Source organism: Chiloscyllium plagiosum, unplaced genomic scaffold, assembly GCF_037043375.1.
Source record: "Chiloscyllium plagiosum isolate Xiang-an unplaced genomic scaffold, Cpla_swu_hap1 HiC_scaffold_50, whole genome shotgun sequence".
NCBI classification, from domain to species: Eukaryota; Metazoa; Chordata; class Chondrichthyes; order Orectolobiformes; family Hemiscylliidae; genus Chiloscyllium; species Chiloscyllium plagiosum.
The window spans coordinates 45,020,142-45,031,823 of NW_028270188.1; the positions used below are offsets into that span (position 1 = coordinate 45,020,142).

At 54.8% G+C, this 11,682-nt stretch overlaps 1 protein-coding gene across 1 annotated transcript; it reads left to right on the forward strand.

Annotated features, from left to right (window-relative positions):
• Nucleotides 1-2,583: 2,583 nt before the first annotated feature.
• txnipa (thioredoxin interacting protein a) lies at nucleotides 2,584-7,252 on the forward strand. Its single transcript, XM_043686673.2, has 8 exons — nucleotides 2,584-2,942; nucleotides 3,874-3,946; nucleotides 4,055-4,202; nucleotides 4,707-4,809; nucleotides 4,930-5,183; nucleotides 5,444-5,618; nucleotides 5,730-5,875; nucleotides 5,971-7,252. The coding sequence occupies exons 1-8, from the start codon at nucleotides 2,687-2,689 to the stop codon at nucleotides 6,007-6,009; spliced, it is 1,194 nt and encodes a 397-aa protein (XP_043542608.1). The 5' UTR covers nucleotides 2,584-2,686; the 3' UTR covers nucleotides 6,010-7,252.
• The last annotated feature ends 4,430 nt before the right edge of the window (nucleotides 7,253-11,682 follow it).

An 11,682-nucleotide genomic window follows, 5' to 3' on the forward strand; every position in this document is an offset into this window, starting at 1 on the left:
CTTTCCGCCCATCCTACCCTGCCTGCCCTTCACCCTCTCTCCTCTCCCCGTCTCTTCTGTATAATCACACTCTCCAGATTAAATAACCCATCTCATCTCTCGCCTCTGCATCCTTCTCCATCAATCTCTTCCGTCCCTTCATGTTGAACACCTCTGTCTACCCTCTCCCCACCACCAACACCACTTCCCCAATTTCTCCCCCTCTTTCCTTTCTACCCGGTCCCTTTCTCCACTCCCTATCTCCTTTCTCAAAATTCTGTTGCGCACTCAGCCCACTCCCTTCTCCCTCCCTTCCCACCCCCTCTCTCTCATCCCCACACACCTCCTCTCTCTCTCTCTCTCCCTCCCACCCTCCCCAATCCACTCCCACACTCCAGCCTTCCCTCTTTCCTTCCCCCCACACTTCCTTTCCCCCTCCCGCTCCCCTTCCCCACTCCCAGCCCCAATACCCTCTCCCCCACGCCCTCTCCCCTCCCCCCACTCCCTCGACCTGGTCCCCCTACTCCCTTCCCCACCCTCCCCTTCCCCCCCAACCCTCTCTCCCCTTGCCCCCCTACCCTCTCTCCCCTTGCCCCCCTACCCTCTCTCCCCTTCCCCCCACCCCCTCTCCCCTTCCCCCCTACCCTCTCTCCCCTTCCCCCCCACCCCCTCTCCCCTTCCCCCCCACCCCCTCTCCCCTTCCCCCCCACCCCCTCTCCCCTTCCCCCCTACCCTCTCTCCCCTTCCCCCCTACCCTCTCCCCTTCCCCCCTACCCTCTCTCCCCTTCCCCCCTACCCTCTCTCCCCTTCCCCCCTACCCTCTCCCCTTCCCCCCTACCCTCTCCCCTTCCCCCCCTCTCTCCCCTTCCCCCTCTCTCTCCCCTTCCCCCTCTCTCTCCCCTTCCCCCTCTCTCTCCCCTTCCCCCCTCTCTCTCTCCCCCCTCCCCTTCCTCCGCTCCCCCCTCCCCTTCCCCCCCTCCCCTTCCCCCTCTCCCCTCCCCCCCTCCCCCCTCCCCTCCCCCCCACTCTCTACCCCATTCCCCCCTCTCTACCCCATCCCCCCCACTCTCTACCCCATCCCCCCCCACTCTCTACCCCATCCCCCCCCACTCTCTACCCCATCCCCCCCACTCTCTACCCCATCCCCCCCCACTCTCTACCCCATCCCCCCCCACTCTCTACCCCATCCCCCCCACTCTCTACCCCATCCCCCCACTCTCTACCCCATCCCCCCCCACTCTCTACCCCATCCCCCCCCCACTCTCTACCCCATCCCCCCCCACTCTCTACCCCATCCCCCCTACTCTCTACCCCATCCCCCCCCACTCTCTACCCCACCCCCCCACTCTCTACCCCATCCCCCCCCACTCTCTACCCCACCCCCCCCACTCTCTACCCCATCCCCCCCCACTCTCTACCCCATCCCCCCCCACTCTCTACCCCATCCCCCCCCACTCTCTACCCCATCCCCCCCCACTCTCTACCCCATCCCCCCCCACTCTCTACCCCATCCCCCCCCACTCTCTACCCCATCCCCCCCACTCTCTACCCCATCCCCCCCCACTCTCTACCCCATCCCCCCCCACTCTGCTCCATCCCCCCCCACTCTCTGCCCCATCCCCCCCCACTCTCTGCCCCATCCCCCCCACTCTCTGCCCCATTCCCCCCCACTCTCTACCCCATCCCCCCCCACTCTCTGCCCCATCCCCCCCCACTCTCTGCCCCATCCCCCCCCACTCTCTGCCCCATCCCCCCCCACTCTCTGCTCCATTCCCCCCACTCTCTACCCCACCCCCACTCTCTGCTCCATTCCCCCCCACTCTCTACCCACCCCCACTCTCTGCTCCATTCCCCCCCCTTCTCTCTACCCCATCCCCCCCTTCTCTCTACCCCATCCCCCCCTTCTCTCTACCCCATCCACCCCCCTTCTCTCTACCCCATCCCCCCCTCTCTACCCCATCCCCCCCTCTCTACCCCATCCCCCCCTCTCTACCCATCCCCCCCTCTCTACCCCATCCCCCCCTCTCTACCCATCCCCTTCTTTGCCCATCACACCCCTCCATTCTCCCTCCCTGCTCCCGCTCCCAATCCTTCTCCCTCCATACTTTCCCCTCCCCCGAGGTCGGGGGCTTTGCCGCAGGGTGACGTCATCCCCCCCCCCCCCCCGATCCCGAGAGTAACAATCCCGCTGCCCAATGGCGCGGCCGGTGGGGCTGGAGGGGGGCGTGGCCCGGCTGGTCCGTCCCGCGATCAGCTCCTGTGCACGCGGGCCGGCCTGCGCCGCGATTGGCTAGCAGCCCGGTAAACAAGCCGCGTCGGCCAATGGCAGCGGCGAGCACGCGGCGCGCGGGCGGACGCAGGAGGGCTGCACGCGCGGCGGCGGTTGGTGGAGGGCGAGGGGGCGGGGACGGGGCGCGGGCGGGGCGGGGGCGATCGAGGGGCGCGCCCACCCCACACCGCGGACGCCTATTGGCCTAGGCCGCGCGGGAGGGGCGGGGCCGTGCACGGGCTGGATACCGATTGGCGAAGGGGCGGTTGACGAGCGATGGGGGCGGGACTTGTCGAAGGCTATAAGTAGGGGCGCGGCCGCGGCACACAGGACAGAGTGAACTCACCTGCCAACCGCGTAATATTGGAACTATCGCTATCAATCGCCGACTTCACCCTTCGATCACAACAGGAGGTAGTAGCCAAGCTGGACGCCGACATGGTGGTCAACAAGAAACTGCTCCCCACTTTCGAGCTGGTCTTCAGCTCCGACCGCGCCTACTCGGCCGGCGATAAGGTGGCCGGACGGGTCCGGCTGCAGACCGCCCAGCCGCTGAGGGTCACCGCCGTGCGGGTCGTCGCCCTGGGCTATGCCCGGGCCCAGCTCGTCAAGGGCTCGCAGCCCCTGCGCCAACAGCAGGAGTACCTGCGTTACGAGGAGACCCTGCTGCCCGATGGCGAGAACCGGACAACAGGTAAGGGAGAGGTCAGGGGTCAGCTTCCGGTCCGTGACTGGGGGGGAGGAGTCTGGAGGGGGTCAGCTTCCGGTCCGAGACGGGTCTGGAGGGGGTCAGCTTCCGGTCCGAGACGGGTCTGGAGGGGGTCAGCTTCCGGTCCGCGGGGGAAGTCTGGAGGGGTCAGCTTCCGGTCCGAGACGGGTCTGGAGGGGGTTACCTTCCGGTCCGCGGGGGAAGTCTGGAGGGGGTCAGCTTCCGGTCCGAGGGGGGAGTCTGGAAGGGGTCAGCTTCCGGTCCGAGACTGGGGGTCAACTTCCGGTCCGAGGGGGGAGTCTGGAGGAGGTCAGCTTCCGGTCCGAGGGGGGAGTCTGGAGGAGGGGGTCCTGCTGGAGTCAGGGAGGGTGGTGTCTCCTGTTGGGGGCTGAGGGGAGAGAGTGGGCTGGGGGGGGGGGTCACTCATGTTGAACGGAACATGTTTGGTGTGGGCAGCCTCTCCGTGGGAAGGAGAGCTGGGGGGTGGTGCATTCAGGGTCCTGTTACACAGGACATGGGGTCCTCGCACCTTTTAAAGGGGAGGTGGGTTTCTGGTTTTTCAGTTTTGTCGTTGCCTTGTCACAGGGCGAAACTGAGTTGCGTTAAGTGGAGTGTAGGTGGTCGCTGGTATGTTAAGAGGAAGTTGTAGCATCAGTGCCTTGTAACGGGGCAGAGGGGATGTGCAGATCTCTGTCTGGTGTAGTGGGGGAATGATGTTTACCTGCTCCTGCTGAAGTGGGGGTGGTATTGGTTGATCTCTTGTGAGAGGGGTGGTGGAGGAGGCTGTCCAAGTTGTTTAGTTGGGTGTAAACTTGTTCGGGATCAGTGCAATCTGCAGGATGTGCACCAACTGGGTGGGTTGGATGAACAGTTCCCATGACTTCAGATACTAATGACTTCCTCTCATGCTCTGCAGATGTGGACGGATCTATGTTCCTGCAGCCTGGCAAAATGTACGAGTACAGTTTCACCTTCCAGGTCCCTGAAGGGTAAGCTGCCTTTATTCCAACCTGTTGTGGCGGAGGCCTACATACGTACTTTTAGCATAGAAAGTGCTCCCGTTGCAATTGCTAATTGTGTGTCTGCTTCTGTGACAGGCCCTTGCCCCCCTCGTTCAAAGGCAAGTACGGTGGGGTCTGCTACCTCATCACAGCATATGTTGATCGGGAGAAGCAGCTACCCCTGGAAGTCACAAAGAACTTTGATGTGGTCGAGCCCATCGATGTCAACACTCCAACCTTATTGGTGAGTGATGGGCAGCAGTTGACATAATCGTGAGGCTTAATGCAGAGTCAGATCCATTCCACTGCATCCTCCTAGTGCTGGGCTAGGGTAGGTGCCTGTAATGACCATAGATGGGGGTTGTGATGTGACACCAGCAAACGGAGGGACTGTTTTATGAGGGAGAGCTTGAGTAAATTGGGGCTGAAAATGGCTGGAATTTACAAGGATAATGGCGACTTTATTGAAGCATTCAGATTCTTGGGCAGTGAATGTGGAGAGTTTGATTCCCCTGTCGGCTAGTCTAGATCCAGGCAGCAGCATCTCGAAACAAGGAGTCACTCGTTGAAGACAGATGGGAGGAATTTCTCTTTTTGGAGGGGAGGGAGTCTATGGAATTCTTTACGACTGACAATGGTTAAGGCTGGGTCGTTAAATATATTCCAGGTTGAGAATACAGATTTTTAATCCGGAAGGGGAAAAGATCTTATCTCAAATGTCAAACTAAATTTTCTGTTTCCCTTTCAGTGCCCGGTTGTCGGGTCCAATAAGAAGAAAGTGACTTGTTTCTTCCTGTCTGATGGTTACGTGTGCATTGCTGCGAAGATTGACCGGAAGGGGTACTGTCAAGGTAACTACCTTGGCCTGTTCACTGGCTCCTTGAGCTGTCAGCTTTTCCTGGTTTGTGAAACTCCATGAATCTCAACATTGTTTGTTTTTTTTCTTCCCCCACCCCCTTCCTTTCTGCCAGGTGACCAGATCTGCATCAATGCCCAGTTCCAGAACAATTGCTCCCGCATCGTAGTGCCCAAGGCAGCCATTTTGGCCAAGCAGACCTACAAGGTGAGCGGCAACACCAAGGTCGTCAAGGAGAAGCTCAACAGCGTCCGGGGCAACCACATCATCTCAGGAATGTCAGAGTCCTGGTGTGGCAAGTGCCTGGAGATCCCTACCGTGAAACCGTCAATCAGCTCTCAAATCATCCGCTTGGAGTACTCGCTCCTGGTGAGTGATGGCTAGGAGTTTGGAACTTCCTGGGTGCTCTGGTGGTAGTGTTCCCTGCAGTCCCCCCACCCCATGATCTTTTAATGCTGTGATTCCTCAATGATCAGAGAAAGGCGAGGGGCTCAGAATCACGGGGGGGGGAACTTGTTTGTTTCTTGATCCAGCATCCAACGCGCAGAGTTGAGCTCAATAAGACCGCATTTTGGAGTCTCCTGTCGCATTGTGGGCACAGGGTAATGACTGCTGTCCTCCTCCTGCAGGTTTACGTCCACATTCCTGGCAGCAAGAAGCTGGTGCTGGAACTCCCTCTGGTCATTGGCACCATCCCATACAATGGCATGAACAGCCGGACGTCCAGCACTGCCAGCAACTGCAGCAGTGTGAGCAGCAGCAGCATGAGCTGGCCCCACATGGAGTTCCCAGAGCAGGTGCCAGGTAAGCACTCGCAGGCGCACTCTGGGCTGGGATGGTGATGGCATTGAGCTCTCAGAGTCGGTTTTCCTGTCCCGTTGCTGTCTTGACTCACCTGGCACTCTTCTCTCGCAGCCACTCCTTTCGATGTGAGCTCTGGGAGTCACCGTCTGGAATGCCCCACCACTCCCTTGTTGGATGATTTTGACGGCCTGCCAGAGAGTCCCATCTTCATGAAGTCCACAGTGTTCAGCTACGGGTCGTCACCGGTCAGCTCAGAGGTGAGTAAAAACCACGTGCCAACCGCGAATCGGTAAATCTTTTCTTGTCACCTGAATCTGACGTGTGGGGTCTAATGGCGGTCCTCTTCCTACAGGTGGACGAGAATGGGAACTGTGAGTGCATGGTCGAATGAAACAGCAAGGACTCTTAACAAACACGGACTCTGACTCCAGTTTAAATCACCGTCTGCGTTTTCAGATGCACTTGTAGATGCACTCACAGGGGAGAACCTGCGGGCGCTGGGCTCTGCCAGCGAGAGAAGGACCAGGAGGTGGTAGCGTGTGCCTGCATGAAGGCCTGGATCCACCACTGACTCCCACCGCAAGATGGCTGAAATTTCTAGAGTTACGTCAAGCCAATCAGTAATCACGGGGACGCGCGAATGAAAACGTGTACTGAGCCGAAGGAACCCGGCTCGGGTTTGTGTACGAGGGGAGCCGACTTTACGTTGTGTAGTTGCTGATTTTTACAAATTCTGTTGTTCAGATTGCCACTTCTTTTCTGTTCTCCTGAGGTACTGTTGATTATCTTTTGCCTTAACTGACAGGGCTACACAGGTATTCCACTGCTTCGTGCCAGGCTAGGCACTTGTGTTAAAAGGTGCCAGATGATTGTGACTGTATGGGGTAACTGGTGAACCGTACCCTTTTACCTGGCTGAACTCTGAGCAAGCACTGAGTGCACACCCCTTCCTCCATCACTCAGTCGCTGTTTCTGCCATTTGAAGGACAATGCTAGTCTAAGAATCCCAAAGAGCGTCTGGTCATTCCAGATATCCTGAACAATTCCCCACTGGGGAGATGCTGCCAAACTTTGCATTTTCACTCCAGTATTGACCTTGGGCTTATTGCTCTGATCTGTTTCTTCACCCTACCTTGTACCATCATCGGCAGCGTTCTGCCAATCGAAAGGGGCATTACTTGGTTCCTGTTTTTAGGCAGAAGTTTGACTTTAGTAGCTTCCTGTTTGATGATCAGTAACTGCTGACCTACTAAAACAGTGAACTTTTTCCTACTGTTTGTTTTTTTTTAGTTTTGGGTTTTAAACATGCAAGAAACATTTCAAAACACTCCACTGCTGTTTGTATAACATTTCCAGTTTTATAGAACTTTGTACTGAGGATGTGAATCATGTGTGTTTTTTTTTCCCCCCCAAGTTATCTCGTGAGATCTTCTGCCTATCTAAGCTCATTGGGAAATGTATCTCTGTCTAAAGTGTTATTTTGATAAGGACTGTATTTAAATGTTTTGAGATTTTTTTCTAAAATTCTACAATCGTGCAATCCGCTGAAAGTTGTGTATTTTTCTAAGCTAAGTATTTTATTTTGTAAAAGTGTGTGGGTCAATTTTTTGAATAAAGTTTTTTGAAGTATTTTACAGCGAGTGTTGGACATTTTGGCAGTGTAAAGTTGTGTTTCCTCACAGGTAGCTAATGGCTAAGCCAGAATGATGCTGGGGACTCTGCTTCCTGCTAATAGTCGTGCAAACCTTGTAGCTCCTCACATCCGTGGGAGACTGGATGCCTCTTGTGCTTGTTTCCAGTTCCATTAGTCTAACATTTCGCCCTACTTTTGGTAGGCTGGAAGCAACTTTAGGAGTTGTCTTTAGGAGTCAATTAATTAACTCCAGCAAAGTGTGCCTCCAAATGAGACGGGATAGTGCCAATAGAGTTGGGTTGGGGCAGGGAATATGGTATCATGTGAACAGTGTGCATACTTTTGAGCTGCTTGGAGTGGGGTAGGAGGTGTGAGAAACGGGAGCATTTTGAGTCTCTCATGGGACCCTGTCAGCTGGCATTGAGTAACAACCATGCGAAAGTGCTGGTTTGTTGATTTTGCTTAACATCAGGGGCAGGGGACCACCAGTCCTGTCTTAACGTGGTGTGCCTGCAAAGCGAGAACAATAGGCAGCCTCGTAAGATGCATCGCTATCTGATCTCTCATTCATTGATTCCGTTCCAGAATCCTAAACGTGCAAACAACGCTACTTTCAGTCTTTTGGATGCCAACTAATCAAAAGACACCGTGGTTATGTGAAAGGAAGCCATCTGGTCCTCACCCTATCCCTTTTCCCCCACCAACGCTCTCAGGCGAGTACAGCCCCACCTCCCATCCATATCCATCTCCCCTTTGGTTAATTCCTCCAGCCTTATGTTGAAAGCTTCTATTGAGTCTGCATCTGTTGCTCTGTGATGCAAACCTGCCCATCGCTTCACCCTCGGCCAGCTGTGTGCACATGTCCCACCCCTGGTCGAAGATTTGAGAATCTGCTGAAATGCTCTTTAAAGGGACATTGTGACTGCTGAGACCTCCTCTGTCCATTCAGTTCTTGTGATTTCTGTCCCACTTATTCTCCTGCGATCTACCATCCTGAGACCATGCCACGTAGTTGCCTGGTTTGATTAGGCGCTAGATGTTTGGCTGAACTTGCCAATTTCCTGGTCTCCCCTCTCAAGTGACTCTCCTGTTTTTTAATGTTAATTAGAACCAGATTCCTATGGGGAAATTTCCATTCCATCTCCTTTGAACCATCAGGTCATCTGCTTAAGAGCTGACTGGCTGTGGTCGGGATCTGAAACACAGGCAAGGAATCGCTGGAGAAACTCAGCAGGTCTGGCTGCCACTGGTGAGAAAGCCGAGTCCGGTGACCCTTCATCAGAGATGGCCCCAAGATGACAACAACTTGCTTTCCCACTTTTTCGCACAGAGGATGCTGAGTGTGTGGAATGAGGGAGTGTTGAGAGGCTGATACAATTACAACACTTTAAAGGCATTTGGATAGGTACATGAATGAGACGAATAATATGGGACTAGATTATTTTGGGATATCTGGTCTGCGGGTTCTGATGAAGGGTCTATTTCCGTGCTGTATTTTGTTTACCCAGGTAGAAAGGAAATAGCCAAGTGGTCAGTGACGAGCAGTGTCCTTCTCAGAGGGCAATGCTGCGTGATCAAACAGTGAAAGGGAGGGTAGGGATTAAATCGAAAGAGTTGGAGGGGGAAATAATACACTCCACTCCCTGCGGCGCCCACCTCTCCCTGAACAACTCGAGGGTGTTGGTGGACACCGTGTGCTCCTCCTCCAGAGACACCCGGGCTCTAACGTAACCACACAGAAGAGCCCGAATGACCCCCTTCACGGCCCACTGCCTGGACCTGTTTGGCCAGGCCCAGAAGCAGACTTTCCATGCTGTACAACTCTACGACCGTGACTCTGCAGACGCTGCCAGACCTGATGGGTTTCTCCAGACATCTTTCTCATTGTTTCCAATTTCCAGCGTTTGTAGTTTTTGTGTTCTCTGGCGGAGAAGGCCCTGTGAGCTGGACAGCTTAACTCCTGCTCCTCGTTCTATGTTCTCCCAATCCTATTGAGGGATTGGCGCAATAGTCTACTATTGGTAGAGGGGGAATGTTTTTTCTGTTATTATTCACTCATGGGATGAAGATGTTGCTGGCTCGGCCAGCAATTATTCCCCATCCCTAATTGCCCAGGGGCGGACTCTCCTCCATCCCGAGTTGCCCAGGGGGCAGTTAAGAGTCAACCACATTGCTGTGGCTCTGGAGTTATGTGTAGGCCAGACTGGGTAAGGACGACCGATATCCTTTCTCAATGACGGGCTCACTAATGTATTTTTGTGGGAAATGGACAACAGTTTCAGCATCATCATTAGACGCTTAATTGCAAATTCTTTACTGAATTCACGGCGGGATTTGAACCCGTGGCCCCAGTTCCTCAGGCGCCGTCTGTTCCACAGATTCCCTGACCCGTGAGCTCCCACCTCTTCTGAGCTGGCCCTGTTGCTAACAGAGCACCGCTGCCAACATGGGCTGTGGGTTCCGCCAAGATAAAGTCACATTTCGAAGTTCTGGGCTCATTGACGGGGCACGTCAGGCGCTGCACGCGCCACAACAAGGTGTGGATTAGGATGATGGCACTGTCGGCACAGCCTCTCACCAAGTGTTTAACGTAGGGTCTGAATACACACTAACCAGCAAAGATACGTCTCTCACAATAAAGGGCACAGTGGTGGATTGGATGGGAATGACAGGACTGACAGGAATCAGAGAGTTGTGGTGAATGATGATTTAACAGGTGTAATTGTACACTTACCGAGAAGTCGCACGGGTCTTGGAGTTGGGACTGAAAAGCCTATAGTTCCTCCAAATAATTTCTCTCCTTTCTTGAGCAGTGGAATCATAGAAGAATCATAGATTCCGAACAGTGTGGAAACAGGTCCTTCGGCCGAACAGGTCTACACCGACCTTCCAAAGAGTAAACCGCGCAGACTCATTCCCCTACTCTTATTACTCTACATTTCCCCCTGACTATTGCATCTAACTTGCACATCCCGGGACACTACGGGACAATTTAGCATGGCCAATCCACCCTAACCTGCACATCCCTGGGCACTATGAGACAATATAGCATGGCCAATCCACCCTAACCTGCACATCCCTGGGCACTACGGGACAATTTAGCATGGCCAATCCACCCTAACCTGCACATCCCTGGGCACTATGGGACAATTTAGCATGGCCAATCTACCCTAACCTGTACATCCCTGGGCACCACGGGACAATTTAGCATGGCCAATCCACCCTAACCTGCACATCCCTGGGCACTATGGGACAATTTAGCATGGCCAATCTACCCTAACCTGTACATCCCTGGGCACCACGGGACAATTCAGCATGGCCAATCCACCCTAACCTGCACATCCCTGGGCACTATGGGACAATTTAGCATGGCCAATCCACCCTAACCCGCACATCCCTGGGCACTACGGGACAATTTAGCATGGCCAATCCACCCTAACCTGCACATCCCTGGGCACTATGGGACAATTTAGCATGGCCAATCCACCCTAACCTGCACATCCCTGGGCACTATGGGACAATTTAGCATGGCCAATCCACCCTAACCTGCACATCCCTGGGCACTACGGGACAATTTAGCATGGCCAATCCACCCTAACCTGCACATCCCTGGGCACTACGGGACAATTTAGCACGGCCAATCCACCCTAACCCGCACATCCCTGGGCACTACGGGACAATTTAGCATGGCCAATCCACCCTAACCTGCACATCTCTGGGCACTACAGGACAATTTAGCATGGCCAATCCACCCTAACCCGCACATCCCTGGGCACTATGAGACAATATAGCATGGCCAATCCACCCTAACCTGCACATCCCTGGGCACTACGGGACAATTTAGCATGGCCAATCCACCCTAACCTGCACATCCCGGGACACTACGGGACAATTTAGCATGGCCAATCCACCCTAACCTGCACATCCCTGGGCACTATGAGACAATATAGCATGGCCAATCCACCCTAACCTGCACATCCCTGGGCACTACGGGACAATTTAGCATGGCCAATCCACCCTAACCTGCACATCCCTGGGCACTATGGGACAATTTAGCATGGCCAATCTACCCTAACCTGTACATCCCTGGGCACCACGGGACAATTTAGCATGGCCAATCCACCCTAACCTGCACATCCCTGGGCACTATGGGACAATTTAGCATGGCCAATCTACCCTAACCTGTACATCCCTGGGCACCACGGGACAATTCAGCATGGCCAATCCACCCTAACCTGCACATTCCTGGGCACTATGGGACAATTTAGCATGGCCAATCTACCCTAACCTGTACATCCCTGGGCACCACGGGACAATTTAGCATGGCCAATCCACCCTAACCTGCACATCCCTGGGCACTATGGGACAATTTAGCATGGCCAATCCACCCTAACCCGCACATCCCTGGGCACTACGGGACAATTTAGCATG

Excerpts from the sequence above, each read along its gene's own strand:
- txnipa (XM_043686673.2), top strand. The coding sequence starts at position 2,687 with ATGGTGGTCAACAAGAAACTGCTCCCCACTTTCGAGCTGGTCTTCAGC. Across the intron at positions 3,947-4,054 it reads ACCTTCCAGGTCCCTGAAGG|GCCCTTGCCCCCCTCGTTCA; the intron begins GTAAGCTGCCTT and ends CTTCTGTGACAG. Across the intron at positions 5,619-5,729 it reads GTTCCCAGAGCAGGTGCCAG|CCACTCCTTTCGATGTGAGC; the intron begins GTAAGCACTCGC and ends CTTCTCTCGCAG.